The following is a 19,627-nucleotide window of genomic DNA, read 5'->3' on the forward strand; positions in this document are numbered from 1 at the left end:
TTTAATTTGATAGCCTTCCTTATTTCCTTAGACATCCATGGCTGATTACCCCTTTTCCTACAGTCCTTCTTTCATTCATAAAGAGCATGTGAAAATTTGAGTGGCTACTGAAAAGGTTGCTTCTGCTTGTTGTGCATATGCTGAGAGGGAGAACTAAGATATAACAGGAAGGTCTTAAATGGGAAGCAAATGGCTGGCAAATAAAGTGAAGAACTGGTCACAGGATATGGTGCTTCTGCAGGTGGAAAAGAATGCTGAAGGCAGCATTTAGAATGAGTGAGGGTTATGCAGTATTACCCTGAGAGATTGAGAAATAGAGCTGCTACTTTTTAGGAAGTTGAACATTTTCCTACATTCCAGGACCCAGAGATTTTGCTCTTGGAATCGATCACTCCTGCCACCTCTCCCCTGGCCGAGTCTATGTAGATCTTGTTTTCACTCATAGAGAAGAGTATCTCTGGCACTTGCTGCAGCACCTCCAGGAAGTTACCAGAAAAACAGGGAAAACCTTGCTACTTGTATCTCAAGCTCAGTTTTTCAAAGCAAAAGGCAATCTGGTGGAAGCGATTACAAACATAGAACGTAGAAGCAGGCGTAGGCCATTCAGCCCTTCAAGCCTGCTCCACCATATATTATGATCATTGCTGATCATCTAACAGTAGCTTGTTCCACTTCTTCCTCCATATCCTTTGATCCCTTTAGTCCCAAGTACAATGTCCAATTCCTTTTTAAAATCATACACTGTTTGCTACGGTAGCGAATTCCACAGGCTCACCAATCCACCAGTCTCTTGAGTGAAGGCATTTCTCTTCGTCTCAATCCTAATTGGTTTACTCTGTATCCTTCGACTGTGACCCTTGATCCTTGATTCCATCGCTATTGGGAACATCATTTCTGCATTTAACCTGTCTAGGTCGACTAGAATTTCATAGATTTGAGATTCTGTTTTTTCCCCCATACCCCACCCCAACCCACCACTCATTCTTCTGAATTCCCTGAATAGAATTCTAAATGATTCAATATCTCTTTTCAGGAATCAGTCTGGGAAACCTTTGCTTTCCCCAATAGCAAGGACGTCCTTTCTCCATAAGTAGACCCAATATTCCAGGGGTGGTCTCACCAACGCCCCATATACTTGCATTACAACATCTTTGCTCTTCTATTTGTGTCCTTGCATATCGTTTTCTGTCTTTACCATCTGCTGCACCTGCATGCTTACCTTCAGTGACTGGGGTCTTGATTGTACCCTTCTCTCAATTTATTGCCATTTAGATGATAATCTGCTTCCTGTTGCTATCAAAGTGGATAAACCTCACATTTATTCACATTATACTGCATCTGGTCAAATCCCACTGCATCTCTGAATCCTGTTCATAGCTCACTGTCCTCTCAGCTTTATCATCTGCAAATTTGAAGATGTTACAATTAGCTTCCTCCTCTCTGTCATTATTATATATTGTGAATGGTTGTAACCCTAGCACTGATCCCTGCGATACCCTAGTGTTTGCTGCCTGCCATTCAGAAAAAGATCCATTTATTCCTAATTTTTGTTTCCTGTCTGCCAACCAGTTTTCTATCCATCTCTATATTCTACCTCCAATTCTATGTATTTTAATTATACGCACTGATCTCTTCTGTGAACTATGTTCGTAACCTTCTGAAAATCCAAATCAACTACTTCCACTGGCTCTCCCACATCAACTATACTAGTTGAATCCTCGAAGATTTCCACTAAATTTGTCGAGCATCATTTCCTTTTCATAAATCCATGTTAGTCCTGCTACTGTTTTCCATGACTGTAGCAATTTCCCCTTTACCAACGTTAGGCTGACTGATCAATCATTCTTTGTTTTGTCTCGTCTCTACCTCCCTTTTTCAATAGAGGGCTTACATTAGCAACTCTCCAACCTGTAAGAACTGTTCCAGAGTCTGTAGAATCTTGGAGGATCATCACTCTGCATCCACTTTCTAGAACCACTTAAGCGCTCTGCAATTGTAGATTATTAGAGACTTACTGGCATTCAATCCCGCCAACTTCCCCAACACCATTTCCCAACTAATACTAGTTTCCTTCAGTTCTTCCCTCTCAGTAGCATTGTGTTCTCCAACATTCCTGGTATATTATTTGTCCTTTGTTAACACAAAACCAGAGTATGTATTTAATTGCTTAGCCATTTCTTGTACCCCATTATATGTTCTCCTGTTTCTGACTGTAAGGGACCTACATTTGTCTCCACCAATCTCTTTCTGTTCACATACTGATGGAAACTTTTACAGTTAGTTTTTGGGTTCCCTGTGAGCTTACTGTTGTACTCTATTTTCCCTTCTTTAAACAATCCCTATGTCCTCCTTTGCTGAATTCTAAGTTGTTCCCACTGCTCGGGTCTCTGTTCTTTTCTGGCCACTTTGTATGTCTGTTCCTTAAGTCTAATACTATCCCCAAATCAAAACCAAGAGAACTGCGGATGCTGCAAATCAGGAACAAAAACTAAGTTGCTGGAAAAGCTCAGCAGGTCTGGCAGCATCTGTGGAGAAGAAAACAGTTAACGTTTCGGGTCCGGTGACCCTTCCTCAGAACTGATGGTGGCTGGGAAAACATCAGTTTATATGCAGAAAATAGGGAGGTGGGTGGGGTAGGGAGTAAACGATAGGATAGAGTCCGAAGAGAGAGAGACAGTTGGACAGACAAAGGAGTTGCTAACAATCAGGCTGGGAGGGTGAATAGTTGTTAATGGGAACTGTTAGTGAATAACAACAGTGGGTGTGTGATGGCAGGCTATGTGGTAACAAGGCCTGGTGTGTGGGGTGGTGGGCTGGGATGGGACATGGGAGAGTTTAGGCCCTAAAATTATTGAACTCGATATTGAGTCCAGAGGGCTGTAGGGTCCCCAAGCGGAAAATGAGGTGTTGTTCCTCCAGCTTGCGTTGGGCTTCACTGGAACACTGTAGCAAACCAGAGACAGAGATGTTGGCCAGGGAGCAAGGTGCTGCATTGAAGTGGCAGGCAACAGGTAGTTCAGGGTCTTTTTTGCGAGCAGAATGTAGATGCTCTGCGAAGCAGTCGCCAAGTCTACGCTTCATTTCCCCAATGTAGAGGAGACCACATTGTGAGCAGCGAATGCAGTAGACTAGATTCTTGGAAGTGCAGGTGAAGTGTTGCTTCACTTGAAAGGTATGTTTGGGCCCTTGGATACTGAGGATGGAGGAGGTAAATGGGCAGGTGTTGCACCTTCGCCGGTTACAGGGGAAGGTGCCGTAGGGCTGTGGGGAGGTGTTGGGGATGAAGGAAGAGTGGACCAGGGTGTCCCGGAGGGAACGGTCTCTGCAGAAGGCGGACAAGGGAGGGGAGGGGAATATGTCTGGTGGTGGAAATGGCATCTGATAATCTTCTGGATGTCGATGCTGGTGGGATGGTAGGTGAGGATAAGGGGAACCCTATCGCTGTTGCGGGAGGGAAGAGAAGGGGTGAGGGCAGAAGTGCGGGAGATGGGTTGGACCCGATTGAGGACCCTGTTGACAACGGAGCTGGGAAATCCTTGGTTGAGGAAGAATGTGGACATTTCGGAGGCTCCGTTGTCGAAGTTGGCCTCATCTGAACGTATGAGATGGAGGAACTGAGAGAATGGGATGGAGTCTTTACAGGAAGTGGGGTGTGAGGTAGCTGTGGGAGTCGGTGGGTTTGTAATGGAATCTTTTTGCACCAGGCACTTCCTGGGAGGATAGTTGAAGCGAGTGACCTCACTATCTTTTAGTATGTGGATGAGCACTTGAAATGTCATAATATTGAAGGCTATGGACATGGTGCTGGAAAGTGGGATGAGAGTAAATTTAGAGTTGCTTTGACAGTATAGACTTGATCAACTAAAGGGCCACTTCTGTACTGTATGTTTCTATGAACAATTGTTGCAGTTAACCCATGCACTCTTTAAATGCTTGCCATTGCCTTTCCACTGCTATCTCTTTTTAAGTAATGTTCTCCAATATGTCATAGACAATTCACATCTAATACTATCGTAGTTTCCTCTACTTAGATTCGTGACCCTAGTCTTGGAATCATGCTCCATCTTAATGAAGAATTCTATCATTTAATGGTCACTCATTCTCGAAAGGCCAACACGCAATTAGATTACCAATTATTCCTTTCTCATTACATGATGCCCAGTCTAAGATGGCCTGTTCTCTAGAGGCTCCTCAACACATCAGTCTAGAAAACCATTTCTTATGTACTCCAGGAATTCCTCCTCTACAGTACTGTTACTAATTTGATATGCCCAATCCACATGCAGATTAAAATTATAATGCATTCCCAACATCACATCATTTTATTTTTGACCCTTGGTGTTTCACAGCTCTACTGTTAGAGATTCCATGCCATTGGAGCTGATATTCTTCCTCACTGTCGCATTAAGTTTCTCTATAACCAGAAATGCAACTCCACTGCCTTTTTCCTTTTTGCCTGTTCTTTAAGTACTGGCTATCCCCGGATGTTTGGTTTCCATCTCTGTTCATAACCCCTACTATATCATACTTGTTATTGGCTATTTGTCTGATTTAATACTTCTTTTTTTGTTACAAAGGCTCCATGCATTAAGGCACAAATCCTTAAGGCTTACATTTTTGGCATTACTTGTCCTTTTCCCATTATTTTTCACTGTGGCCTTGTTTGATTCCAGCCCATGATTTCTCTACATATTAATTTTCTTATTCCCCTTTCTGTCTTTTGTTCTTGTCCTTGATTCTCCTGCCTTTGACTCCTTGTCGCAATCTCTGTTTAAGAGGTGATTTTGCACTTTAAGTGACAGCCACTGTAAATTATTTCCGGCAAATGGTAAGCCTGGTAAAAGTTGTTGGTGGAATTTGAAAGTTAAAATGACCAAGCCCGTCATGCTAATTTCAGTTGAGTTTGTCATTTTCCCCCCTGCTCATTTTAAAGTAGCTCCCAGTTAATAACCCCACTATTAAATTTTGCCTTTTAACGTCCACTGCATTGTTTTAATGTATAAAAGACACTGCAAAAATGTAACTTCTAGTGAAGTGAAATTTTAGACTGCTGGCTACTGAGAATTGTATGATCAGAATATAAATGAACTCATTTTTATTCAAAAGTGCTATTGCTTTTATAAACTAGTAATCTGGGCATTGAGGCTAATGTTCTGTATTCATAGGTTCAAATCTTAATGTGGAAGCTAGTAGAATTTAAATTTAATTAATAAAATCTGCAATTGAAAGCTAGTTGTGATGGTGATGATGAAATGATCATTTTGTATTTATTTTAAAGAAAAAATCTACTTCACTACTTTCCTTTCTAAGGAAGGAAATACGCCATCCTTGTTTGATCTGTAAGTGATTCCAGATCCAGATCAGTGTGGTTGGCTCTTGATTCCCTTTGAAATGGCCTAGGAAACCACTTCGTTCAAGGGCAATTAGGAATGGCCAGACTAATTCCAGCTTTGCCTGTGATGCCCATATCCCAGGAAAGAATTTTGAAAAAAAGGGTGAGACTCTTGGTGAAAATCATTAATCATATTTGGATTTTGATAACATTTAATGCTGGTTCAGGCATGATGGACTGAATAGCCTCCCTCTGTGCTGTAACACTTCTGTGATTGTGATTTCATCATGGTGCAGTACTTTTCTCAGTTTTTAATTTCTGCAATTCAAGTCCCAAATTTACCTGTGAATAAAACCTCGCCTTGACTAGTTACTGAGGAGACAAAGTTTCATTAATCCTGCTTAGTATGTGAGAAAGAGAGGACCTTTTAAGAAGCTGGTTTCCTGACGATCCTGCAAGAAATATATATAAAACAAATGCTGAAAAACCAAAGCGCTGCATAAAATAAATTTCATTGCTATTTTGTTGGCCAGTCTAAGTTGGTTGTCATACATCAAAATTATAATAGACTGGAGAAAGTTGTCATCTTGGCTCAAGTCTAGCTGAAAGTATGCTATATTAGCCCTCATGCTTGAAACTACTAAGTTTTTAATCAGATGTCTTTTTCTCAAAAGTCTGCTAATATGAATTGAAAGTTGTTTGAAGGCTTTCATAGTGAGGTCTGTAATCATAAAATTGTCTTATTCGATATATAAATTTCCTTAGGCATGTTCTGTTAGTTTTAGTCATGTTTGGAAAGGTGACGCAGAACTGGATCAACAGAACACTGAATGAAGTGATGGATGGAGTGCTTTCCTGCAGTCGCTATAGACGTCTTTTAAAAATATTAACTAATGCAGGGCATCAGCAGTTATGCCCTTTTTTAAAAAAAAGTCGACCCACTCCAAGGAGCTAAACAGCTACGTTGGGAAGAAGGTCGGGGATAATTTAAAATCCAACACAAATAGTAACAAATTATGGAGACTCAATATGTCATTTCTGAAAAAGTCAATGTGTGATTTAATCTGTTAGTCTCAGCATCTATGTCTTTAAATTGACTAAGTGTGGCCTTTACAAAAAAAATTTGGAAGTTTGTCATGCTTTGAAGGTTGAAACTGATGTAATGGTGACGTTGTATTTTCTTGCAAATGTGCAGATGGTCTGGATTGTTTCAATTTTGCAGTTTTAACTTCTTTCACTTGTACTGTGGGTTTACATTGCCTTCCACTATATCTCATGTCAAATATAAATGCTGTTTTTAGCTAAGACCCTTCAAATTACTAGTCACACTTGGATACAAATTAACAAAGAATGTTGAAAATCTGTATCACGTGAGTCTCGATCTTTTGAGATCATTATCTCCAGCAGAATAACAAACTATTTTAAAACTGCTCAAGCAATCCTTGATTTCTGCATTGTTGAATTTAACCTTAATCTCACTAGAACTATCAAAGAATGAAAAGAGTAGAGAAGCAGTATGGATTCAGCATCATTTGAACTCTTGACTCCAGTGGGCATGAGTCCTTAGTGCAGAGCTAACCACAGTCTGTTGCTAATTTAGGTACATAATACAGAGGACCAGCAAATGCGTAGTGTGGGAATTAAAATATAACTCTTGTGTTGTCCACTGTATTCTTAGTCTGCGTTTTGAAGCAAATTATTGACTATTCAAAGGAACTTTACTTTGTAACTAGATTGGTCTGTACCTCAGCTGAGAGAACTTGATGCTGACTATAGACAGAATTGAATAGTGTTTGTATTGCTGCAACACATTCTTTTCTAGTGTAAATATATATTTATAACTGTCCAGATTATATTTATTTCAATTCAATTTAATTTACATTTTACTGGCAAGATGGCAGCAGGGTAAGTCGCTCCATTTGGAGCTCCACTCTGCTCGCCAGTTCCCTTTCCTTTTCCTTTTTCCTTTCTTATCACCTTTTTCTTCACTCTCCTCTTTGCAGTAATTCTATCTGCCCCCCACCCCTGTCCTTTTAACTACCTACCAGTCGTGAGTCGCGACTGGGAACTGCATGGTTGGAGCTGAACATGCTGGCCATGTCCTGCAGCAATGGCAGATTGAGCATGGGCCCGAGCGATGGCGAGAACAGGCTGGTGAAGCGGCAGCAGTCGGCAGCGAGAGTCTTTCACATGGCAACCTCCTGGGTGTCCTAGCGATTGGAGCAGCGCCTGCACCATTGTGGAGATGGGACTTGAGACTATGAGATCTGGGCATTTCTTTTTCTTGCTTACCTTTTGGCTCTGTTTAAATCTTTTTAGCTCTAGTTTTTGTAACCAAGTGGGCACCAGTGAATGGTGACTTTGTGCACTTTCACGTACTTTATGTATTCCTATACTTGGTACATGTGACAAATAAATCTAAATTTCAAATAAGCTGTCTTTTCCGAGTGTCAGATGAACATCTCCAGAAATGCCCACAAAGGGGGCTAGTTCAGGTTATTCCTCGTCAGTAGGAATTATGTCCAGCTTCTCATCGGTCCATTTGGAGGGATCAGGATAAGAAAAATGTCCAAGATCTGCATCAGGATCATGCCGCAAGTGCCAGAAAATCCAGAACCACATGAAACCACAGAGAAACTCAGCCTCCAGTACTTGACTGTTGGTCAGTTTTGAATACTGTCGACATTGGGACTCAATATTGGGTACCAGCTCTCCTGATCGAGGGCTTCACAGAATTCTGGCGCTACAGTAACCAGGACCCACTCCTTAGCACCCTCCTTTGTGTCCTCACCAAGAATATGGCACTCACAGTCTCCAGGCAGAACATTTTTTTTGTTACATTCAGTCCTCCAACATTGTTTGCTACGCTGTATGACCCTTAATAATAAGCTTCCTGAGGTGCAGGTACTAATGTTCTGTAGCTATTGGCATGCTTAACAAGCATATCCAATATCTCATTGCCTCCTGCATTTTTCATTGCCTTTCCCCTAAAGGAGTATCAATTTATTTGAAATCTTAACAAATATAATTGAAACAGTCCACCTGAGTGGATAGTTTTAAATCAGTTGATGGATGTTGACGGTCTGTACTAAGCACAAACTTTGTTTGATCCTGTCCATCTGACATCTCACCCGGCCACCTAACATGGACTATTTAATAGCTGGAGTCCTGGCTGATTATTCTTGGCATAGTCCCTGGTGTTAATGCTGTACTTGAATGTGGCAATTTCCAACCTTGGACTTTTGTCTCTAAAATGCTTCACTGGATGTCTTTTGTCCAGCAGGTAGTTTGGAGGAGCAATGACAACTTGCTTCGAAGTGGAGTGCAAGCGCTGTCTAACCAAAGCAATCCAATAAATTCTTTTCCCAACACAGTGCAAATTGTAAAAACACTACGTACTATCTTCTAACCCTGCCTTTCGATTTGACTAATAGAAATGGCTTGTAGCAAAACAAGTAGCAAGGCAAATTAAATTTGCCATGAACTGTAATTTTCTGGTCCAGATATCCATACAAAAAGTAAAATTAGAATGAACATTTGAACATTGAATTATTAAATATCATTAACTTTGCACTAACATTGAATTTCCAATTATATAATCTCACATTGTCTTTTGACCCATTTTGAAATGCATAAGTTTGTGAATTTGAAATAAGGTTCCCTAATTTTGCTGTGTTTAACAACTATTGTCAGTGATAGATAGGGAGGGATTGGTGGAACTATAGATGTTGATATTTTTATGGACATTTGAAAACTACGCATGAACCCTTCTGTTGATTTATGCAGAAACATTACACATTGTGATAAGTAAATTATATATAATTGTCTTTTTATATTTAATAGGCTGGATTGATTCGTGCAGACACTGGCGAGTTTTTCATTGAGCCATTGGAGAAAGGGCAGCAGGCACAGGAAGAAAAAGGTCGTGTTCATGTGGTGTATCGTAGATCCTCTATCAAACAAGCAGTACCACAAGACCTACATGTTGAAGGTATTGAAAGTACTAAAACTAAAAGTTTAAGTACTACAAAAAAATGAGCTTGTTAAAATGTTGATCATGTTACTAAACCCAAAGCAGTCTCCAGAATAGATTTTGCACACTAACATTGCACAATATTAAATGCTGTTTTTTTCAGAAGATTAATTTGATTGTGTTGTTTGTACCCGCATCCTTTCAAAGTTTTTAATCCACTTGTGCAATTTATTGGATGCATATATGATATCTGCATTGTATTGTGTTATTTTAAACATTAAGTTTCTCTATAAAATTAATAGTAGAAGCAATTTGCCAAACGTAAATAAAGAATATTCTATAAATTGACTTAAGGTACTGCTTAGTAATTATGTTGCACACTTAACTAACATAACTTGACTTTGTAGGTCAGCCCATATTCAGTGCTTCACATTTCTATGTTGTATGTTGAATTCTTTAAAGCCATTTTTGCTTGAATTTTGTTCATCTTGCCATACACACAAGGTTTTGTATTGTTTTGAAAAAGGACAATATAAGAAATGAACTGTTTGGACACCATCTTAAAATCTTTTCTGTATGTTACACTGAAGTGCATTACTAGGTTTTGTATGTTAAATGTGCAAAATAAATGTGAGTCGTAGACAAATTCCAGGGCAAAGATCTGTAATATTGCTCAGCAGTATTTTTACCTAATTGGCTAGTGTGCTTTTTACTAGGCCAGGTAGCCTGTGGAAATAAGAAACGCATGTTATTGGATGTGCAATGTTAAAGCCACTCAGATTATACCATTCCTAGATGTTTACCTGTCATGAGACCTCCTCTGTCCAATCCAGCTATATTTTCATTGCCTTACGTAAAGACCCCTGACGTGAGACAGAGCATGTCAGGTGTGATGGAGTTATATACAATGGATGTCTAAGAATGTTTTAAGTATCCTTTTGCTTCAGTATGGAGTCTTAAATTCAAGTCATGACTTTGAAATGCAGATTTGGTAATCCTTGATGGTCACTATTGTTCCAGTTGTGCTTAATTCATCAGAGCTCTATTTCAGGACAGAAAATAATGACCACAAAGATTTGTTTCCAGTATAATTTCTGTTGGCTATGTAGCATCCTAAGGAGCGTAAGGCAGTAAATTATTGCAGATTATCCCTTGTAAAGAGAGATATTTGGATAGGGAGGCCACCAAGCAAACTCACTGTAGGTGGAATTCATGACAGAGAAGTAAAAGAGAATTAGACTTGTTTGCTTCCAGAGTTGATTTTAATACTCCCGCTTTGGACTGATGACTTTGATTTAAGAGACTGAGGCAGATTAGACTAATTATAAAAACAAGGAGTTGCATGATTGGTGATTTTCCCTGAAAGAGGCATAATTCAGATGAGCAAAGAAGATAATGTCAAATGTTCTAGGTAGCCTAGAATTTGAACCTAGAAACTTCTGATTAGAAGGCACATGTTGTTCTAATTGCACTAAGATGGAAGCCCTAGATTTGAAATGTGTTTTGCATAATATTTAATTTAGGCTGCCTGGATAATTCACTTCTATATAATTGTAATCTGCATTATATGCAAATTATTTTTGCTTTATTTATCTTTAATGTCGGACATCCATTGGTCCCTTTCTTCCACAATTTAAAAAAAAATGGTTCTTCATTACCAATGGTCTCCCTACCTTTGCCATCAGTTTGTCCTGATGTATACCACATCTCATGTGAGAAAGCAAGAGAAATGGTAGCAGATGGTGAGAGTGAATTACTGGAAGGTATAAGAAGGGTCTCCCTGATTCTTGACTGTGTAATTACTGGCTAACATCCAACTTGAGACCACATGCATCTGTAATTCATATCTTGTAATACATTACTCTGAAGATTAGACTGCATAGGAACTCAAATTGTACCGTTCTTTGATGTCTAACTGACTTGAGAATAGTTGTAAACTGGTAAATAACTTAGTTCATTATTTATATTTGAATTTATGTTCCTTCTCTGCTTCTTCCTGCTCTCAAACTACCTTTCTTCAGTCAAATGGCTTTGTGCTTATCTACAGTTAATCTATAATGGCTGATTAACAGAACCTTCTGAAGAGAAGCAGTTTGATTATGCTGTCTCAACCTTCTCTCCTTTTGCTCCAGAGTTCAAACACTGCTGCTGATCTCCAAATAAAATGCCCAGTTTTCTCTGTTCGAGTTTCAATGATCCAGTTTCTTCTGCACCTACAACACATCTCTGAACAGATTAATTAGAACATATTATAGGCCTCTGGAGCAGATGGCTGTTGAACCTGGGCCTACGGCTCCGAGATGGGGATGCGATCATTGCACCACAAGAGCCTATACTTACATCACTGAGCCTTGGTCACAGTTGCCAATAACGGCTGTGCATCTACAATTGTTTCCGTGACCTTTTGTATCTGTATATTTTTAAAGACCGTTTTATTCTTCATGGTGGGCTCTACTTGATTTCAAAGTATCGTTTTCTCATGATTTCGCTTGTGCTGTTTCAAATACAGTCACTATAACTCCTTTAACAGTTACTAGGTCTTCACACTTGGGTGTAAGTGTACACACAGGTTTGCCACATTATCAACCCATTTCTGTTTATTGTATATTGCCATGTCAGTGTTAAAATCACAGGAATTGTGGCAGCTTCCTTGTAGATTCTAGTTGTACTTAATTCTATCTCTATTGCACTACTATTGATTCCATGCCTGCTGCTGTACTCTACAGCTGGCTATTTAAAATCAAAGTCCTAAAACTTCATGTTGGGGGACTGAAACTTTTTTTTTGGGGACTTTATGATGCACTTTTGGCTCTAGCTTCCTCAGTCTTTCAGACTATTTCTTCTGTACTGTTTGAATTCTGTTCTTCTATGCTGGTTAAGCCAGCATTTATTGCTCGTCCCCAGTTGCACTTGAGTATGTTATGGTGAGCTACCTTCTTGAGCCACAGCAGTCCATTATGGAAACAGACCCTTCTATAATGAGGTTAGGTGCTGAGTGCCCTTGGTGAAACACAGACTAAATGTAGCACTTTGCCCATTTGCTTCATCTCTGCAGCTGCTGGAAGCCCTTATCCATATCTTCATAAGCATCAGCAATCTGATGAGGCCTGGTCCTCTACCATGTTGTCAGAACTGTAAATGACCAAAAATGGTCAAGTTTCATGTGCTCGTGAATTAACTTTGAGGTCTTTACCTTTTGCCTTCAGAATTCTCATGGTTTTATTCACGTTGTGTCTGAGAAATTCTGCCCAGTCCTACAACCTCCGCGTCCCTGACTTTTTATGTTTCCCATGTTCCTCACTTTATCAAATGAAGACGAAAGAGTATTCATTAACAAAATGCTGTTCATATTCCTGGAACATTCTGAAACTTAGTTCAGTTGTTATCCTTGTAAAGGAAAGCACACAGGCAATTTGCACACAGCAAAAAGTGATGTAAGAACAAAATGAATAGGAGTAGAAATAGATCATATGGCATTTGAGTCTTCTGTGCCATTCAGTTTGACCATGGCTGCTGATTTCCTTCAAAACCACTTTTCTGTCTGCTTCCCATAATCCCTCGATTCCTTTTGAGACCAAAAATGAATCTATCTCAGTTTTGAGCTGACTCAGTATGCATGTGTAAGGAAATCTGTTTGTGGTGTTGATTTTAAACAATAAGTTGAAGTCAGAGCACTGGGATTTCTCCAAATAATTTCAGGCTATAGGGACCATAATCTTATTGTTTCATCCAAAGAATAATGCAATGACTTCTTTTAGTATTATGCTGTAGAGTTGGCCATGTGCTTAAGATGCAGAATGGGTCTTCAACCTACCATCCTCTGACTTAAATGAGCATATCAACCACTGAGCTAAGCTGATCGTAAGAAGCCAGTCTGTTTTCTTCCCTATAGAGTTTTCTTCGAAAACCATTTTTCCCTTCCTGACTTTGCCTGATCTACATTTCAGATTATGACTGCAATTTTTTCCTCTCTTTCCTCATTCCCTGCAATATCTTAATTTCCTGTTTGGTCTCAATCTCTCCACATCACAATTTGCTCGAAATATTTTCCGCTATGAGGAAGCAAAACATAAATGTAGGTTGGTGCTGAGGGAACTAGTCCAGACAGCACTTCCTTCCTTTGAGATGCAGGACTGTGCTGCCTTACACTAATTGCTCGATCTAGAACTCCCCCAGCAACAAATGTTAAAGTAACAGTTGAAGCAGGGATTCAAGCCTGTAATGTTCGATCTTAAGTCAAATACAACCGATCTGCTTATGTACAAGAATTGTTTTTGTCAACATTTCATACTACTGGCCTGATGTCTCTCTGCTCTGACCCCAAATTAAGAAGAGCTTCCTTGATTGAGGAGTCTTAAAATTTTCCATTTCTGACATTTGCCATTCCATAACCTGTCAGTTGAGAATGTCAGTTCTCAGACTCATTTAAAAATGGGCTTCACAGTGAAGTTTAATTTAAATTTGGGTTTTCTTGTATCTAAAAGTTTCCTTTTTCCTACATGAGGATGCATCCAAAATGTATGATGTGTGCAATGGACCAAGTTACCATGCGTTACGTTAATGTCGATGATTACTGACCCAGTTTGTATCCGTTATTTTAGCCGTTTTGATCATGTCAGTAGCCTCTGGTTGTTCATTTTAATATAACAGTGTAAAGATTAAAACAGCCCTCCTAAGAAGTGTTTAGTGTCACCATAATTTAATTGTGAATCATTAAAATGCCAGGAAATGATAGGGTTCAAAGTGAAACCCAACATTCTTTCAAAATACAGTCCATGAATCTGTTTTTCAGCAAATGAAAATGAAAGATGCCTAATCTTTGAAACTTAATATGGGTTTGATTTTTTTCAAAAGTTTTATGCATATTCGTTGAGCTAATGAAATAGATTATGATGTCAATCTGGTTAAGTGATAAGTGAAATAGTGAATTATTCTCTGAAATTCTTTAATGGTGCCTCAAACACTTATAATGTTTCCTGACTCTTAACAGATATGTACTCACTGGTGAACATATGTAATATTGAACAAAGGAGCAGCTTTAGAATTGCCATTGAAAAGCCTTGGCAGGTGTACAAGGATTTCATTCATAAATGTATTCACCTATAGGGTTACATGTAACTGGAAAAAAAGACCAAAAGTAGGCATTATTTCTATTTTGTGTTCCTCAGTCTACATCTTAAAGTCATGGTATTAACTTAATTCAGTCCCTACTCCCAAATCATCATCTTTTGATCTCTCCCCTTCATAATTAAAATAATTATTTATGAATGCATTTTAAACCATGTTAAATTCCTTAAGTGATTTTGTTTTTAGCCTAACAATGGAGAATTCTACTTTTATCCTGTGAAAATACTGACTAATCCATTGGCTGTTTAAATTTGTAGAACCAATTAATAATGGTTGTGCGTGCAAATTGGGATGGTACGATTCCTTTTTCCTGACTTAGAATTGTGGCCCCAGACTTTTCCCGGAAAACCTCTTTCAGAGCGTGCATGTATAGGCTAAATTTGTATTGCCTTCGAACAGAGGTCTGTGTGCATGTAAAGAGTTGAGGGAATGAGGAGTCCTCAAAATACATGAACACTTGTATCCTCCCTACCCAGGCCACTGTTTGGGGCTGTACTGTTGCCTATGGTTTCTTGATCAGCAATAACTTGCAGTCCGAGAAAATGCTTTAGGTTGTACTTATAGAATTATATAGCACTGAAGCTGACCCATCGGCCCACTTGTCCATGCTGACCAGGTATCCTCAACTGAGCTAGTCCCATTTGTCTGTATTTGGCCCATATCCCTCTAAACTTTGCCTATTCTTTTACCTGAAAATGTCATTTAAATGTTGTAGTTGTGTCTGCTTCTACAACTTCCTCTGGCAGCTCACTGCATATACGCATCACCCTCTGTGTGAAAAAGATACCTCTTCGGTCCCATTTGAATCTTACCCCTTTTAACTTAAATCTATACCCCCAAGTTTTGCACTCCCCTACTCTCAGGAAAAAGACCTTGGTTATTCATCTTATCTATGCCCCTCATGATTTTATAAACCTCTACAAGGTCACCCCTCAGCCTCCAGTGCTTCAGGGAGAAAAGTCCAAGCCTATCCAGCCTCTCCCTATAACTCAAACCCTCCAGTATGGGCAACATTTTTGTAAACTTTTTTATGTGCCCTTTCTAGTTTAACATATAGCAGGGTGACTGCAATTGTATGCAGTATTCTAAAAGTGACCTCACCAATGTCTTGTACAATCGCAATATGGTGTCCCAACTCCTACACTCACTTGCCTTCATTGGTCAGAGCGTTGTGCCAAACACCACCTTCACCATCCTTGCCTACCTGCAGTACCACTGTCAAGAAACTATGAACCTATACCCCTAGGTCTCTCTATTCAGCAGCACTCCCTAGGCCCCTACTGTTAACTGTGTGCTGAGATTTCTGATTTGTAAATTCTGACATTAGACACTGGTAATAAATCTTTTACTTTGATCAACCAAAAGTCAGCATTGGTAATTAACTCAAAGGGATACAGGCTCGTAACAATTCCTACTCACCATGTTGGAATTCTGAATTTAGTCTAATCTGAATTCAGAGTGGTTCAATTAGACTATTGGAGAACCTGTAAAAAGATTCACAAGAATGATGTAAACATACTCATCAGGAGCAAGCATTCAGCCCCTTGAACATGCTCTTTCATTCAGTAAGATCAAGATTTAACTGATTATAACATCAAATCTACATTCCTGCCTACTCCTGATGAAAATTTCACTCCCTTGTTTATCAAACTCTGTTAAACATTTCAAGAATGCTACTTTTGCCACATCTTTGGGAAGGATCATGTAGAATTTTAAGGGGCTTGACAGGGCAGATGCTGAGAGTCCAGGATCAGAGGGCATAGTCGTAGAATAAAGAGGCATCAATTTAAGACTGAGATGAGGAGAAATTGAGAATCTTTGGAAATCTTGCTCCTGAGAGCTGTGGGGGGTGGGGTCCTTGTGTATATTTAAGGCTGTGATAGATTCCTAATCAATAAGGGAATCGGGTTATGGGGAAAATGCAGGAAAGCGGACTTGAGGAATGTTGGATCTGCCATGATCCTATTGAATGGTGGAACAGGCTCAAAGGTCCAAACAGCCTGTTCCTGTTCCTAAGGAGTTAAGAATGTTTCAAAGACTCATGACTTTCAAGAGGAAAAGAAAATCCCCTAATCTCTGTTTTAAATAGGCAGTCCTTTATTTTTAAACTGTAACTCTAGTTTTACATTCTACCATCTACCCTGTCATGAACTCTCTTTATTTATACATTGGGTAACAGAGGATATGCTTACCAGGACAGGGTATACAAGCTTGGACCCCCTGTTATATGGGAAAGCGAAGGCTGAGGAGTGACCTGCAAGGGGTCTTTATACAATTTAACAGGGTAAAGTAAAGAAGATGCTTCTACTGTGAGAGTGAGCAAACTAGGGTATTATTGGATTTCCAGGGGAGTCAACTTCATGAAAATAGTGATAAAATGTGTTAGTGTATGCTGCAGTGTTGAATAATTGAGGCAAATTGAATAGCCAAATGTAAGGTACAGCTAGATAATCATATGACCAAGAATTTAACCCAGTATGGTCACATGGAGAAGATTTGAGAGAAGGCTCATTTGTCACCTAAGTGCAGGCATAGACCAGTTGGATTGAATGGCTGGATTGCGATATGTTTTAAATTTTACTCCAGGCCTAATCTTGAAAAAGTCAAGCTGTTAAGATGTATTCTGTTATCATTGTGTTTGTTGGTCAGTGCGTTCTGGGATATGGGTAAGTTGTGATCTGTGCAACTCTATTATGGGCGCACAGAATCCAATATCATCATGGCAGCTGGTTGGATTTAAAATTTGATTAATAATTGGAAATTGGTTTTTGAAAAGCTATTAATGACCATGAAGTTATCCATCAATTGTTGCAAAGACCCATCTGAGTTCACTAAAGTCTTTTAGGGAAGAAATCCCATCCCCAGTCTGGTCTACTTATAACTTCAGACCCATAGCCATGTGGTTGCCTCCTAACTACCATCTGAAGTGATTTAGTAGTCATTTACTTCAAATTGCAATTAGAAATGAATCTTACTGGCACTACTGACATCCCATGAAAGAAACAATATAATTTTAAAAAAAGAGCTGTGTGGGTTATTGTAACATGATGAGCTTTGCTGGACTGTCAGTTATAACCAGATCAACCTGAATTGCGTCAAACTAATAGCCAACGCATTAAAATCCTTTGTCAATTTAAGAAAAGTCTTAATTGAAATAAGAGCAAGGACTACTATATTGAATGTAAGGGAAAGAGATGCAGATGTACATGTATTGAAATATGTAGTTGGTACAGTTAAGCTAGCTGCTGTATCATAACACTAGTACATTTTTCAGAACGCATGCATTGGATATGGGTACAGGTGCAATGTTGCATGGACGAAACTATTTACCCTTGTGTTGGAACTGACAGGTGAATTTGCATCCTAAACCAATATGTTTGAATGTATTAATTGCAGTATAAAGAAGCATTACTTGTAATTGAACAGAAACTTGCCATATGCCCAGGAGGGTGAGCCATTCTGCATGTAAATTTGATTTTGAAGACTAGAAAAACCTGAAGAGCCAAAATGATACTGGACAAAGTAAGTAAAACCAAAAATTTTAATTTTCTAATGAGGATTGAAAAATATACTATAAACAGAAGCAAGTTAGTTAATTCTGCAGCAAATGGTAAATTCTCTTTAGTGAAACCATTCTATGTAAAACTGCAGCTATCTTCACAGCAATTCAAATAGTTAATCTGAAGAAATTGATAATATTTGTAAAATAATAGCACGGTAATAGTTTTACAGCTGAGCTGATAAATAGTTATTGTATGTGCCAAGAAGGCAAAGCTTTTGATTATTGATATTTATTTTGCATTAAAATGTATTCTCTTTTTGTTCACAGATCTACAGAATTTTGGAAGGATTCTGCACAAGTTGGCATTGTGTATCAACTCTGCCACAAAAAAAAAATGCAGATTTGTAATTTCCTGCAGAAGTTTGGCAATTTGCAGGACCAGCATAATGGAATGTCAATGACCTTCCATATTGTCTTGAGCAGGTTCATGGGAAAGGCATTCACTCCATCAACTGTGCCCATCCCAATTACATTAAGCAGAGTTATATTGATGTATATCTGCATATTGCTAAACTTTGCATTGACACTATTCGTGCCCTGATCACGTTAGTTCGCATCCTCGCCCAGGACACTTTGGGACACTAATAAGAGCAGTCAGGGCCTGTTACTTGAGGTTAACTTGCCCCCTGGTTTCTAATCCACTGACTCAAATGGCATTTGTTAAAGAGTATCCTGTGGAAGACACAATGGGTGCAGGGTGCCTCCTCAACTTTGGGCTCAACTGCAAAGTGGCAGTGTGGTAGCACGTGACCAATATTTAGTTCTCCTTTGCCAGTGTGCAGGGGTGTTGCTGAGGGTTTGGGTACGGATGAGTCTGTTGAATCCGTGTCTCCAAGACTCAGGAAAAATAAAGTAGAGGTTCTGCAGAACTGTCATTTTGGTAAAGACTATAGAAAATGGGTTGTTTGGAAACTGCTTTCGGTTGACATCTGGTGCCTGCATCTTTGAAGCAAAGGAGCTGGAATTCTACTGGAGAAAGTCTAGAGCTTTGAACTTTGTGGTTCAAATTAGTGCCAAATATACTAAGTGAACTAATAGTAAGTTCATAAAGTCTTTGTATTTGCATTTTATGGTTTATTTAGTTCTTTCTTTATTGTAATTTGCCTGTTAATTGATTTCTAATTTATATTGATGGCTCAATTGTTATAAAAAGAAGTCTTTTCCTTTGGTTTTCTTTTTGAGGCTGTTTGGCAAATTGGGTTCTTTTTGGTTCATTGGTTTCTTATAGGGATCATAATTCTCGGTATATTTTCTTAATAAATGCTTGTCATGTTTTACTATTTTTATTAAATACATCTGATGAAACCTTCTTTTATTCTTGCACTTCGTTTGTTTAGCATCCTCCTCTGGCAGTTGTAAGTTTTTTTTAAATCAGAGGACTGTGTATAGACCAAACCTCATTATACCAAAAGAGCTTTCCTGATTGAGGCATCAGGTTTTCCAGAACAGCTGTCCATTCACAAAAGACCACTAGTGGACATTACTGTATTTCTGTTTATAACTCTAACTGTGTTATACTTGAGATTTAACTACAACAGTGTCATCTTAGCTATGCTGTTTGGGAAGCTGCCCATTTCTCTCATGCTGGATTGATTTCAGTGTTGCCAAGTCCTGCCTGCAGGGAGGAGAGAGT

General features: G+C 39.0%; 1 protein-coding gene across 1 annotated transcript in view; it reads left to right on the forward strand.

Annotated features, from left to right (window-relative positions):
• LOC109926409 (A disintegrin and metalloproteinase with thrombospondin motifs 3) overlaps positions 1–19,627 on the forward strand; it is a 176,883-nt gene that overhangs the window by 14,669 nt on the left and 142,587 nt on the right. The window contains exon 3 of the mRNA XM_048616431.1: positions 9,176–9,323. Within this exon, the coding sequence (XP_048472388.1) occupies positions 9,176–9,323 (148 nt within the window). The remainder of the gene's footprint in view (positions 1–9,175; positions 9,324–19,627) is intronic.

The sequence above is a fragment of the Rhincodon typus genome, chromosome 34, assembly GCF_021869965.1.
Source record: "Rhincodon typus isolate 14 chromosome 34, sRhiTyp1.1, whole genome shotgun sequence".
NCBI lineage: Eukaryota > Metazoa > Chordata > Chondrichthyes > Orectolobiformes > Rhincodontidae > Rhincodon > Rhincodon typus.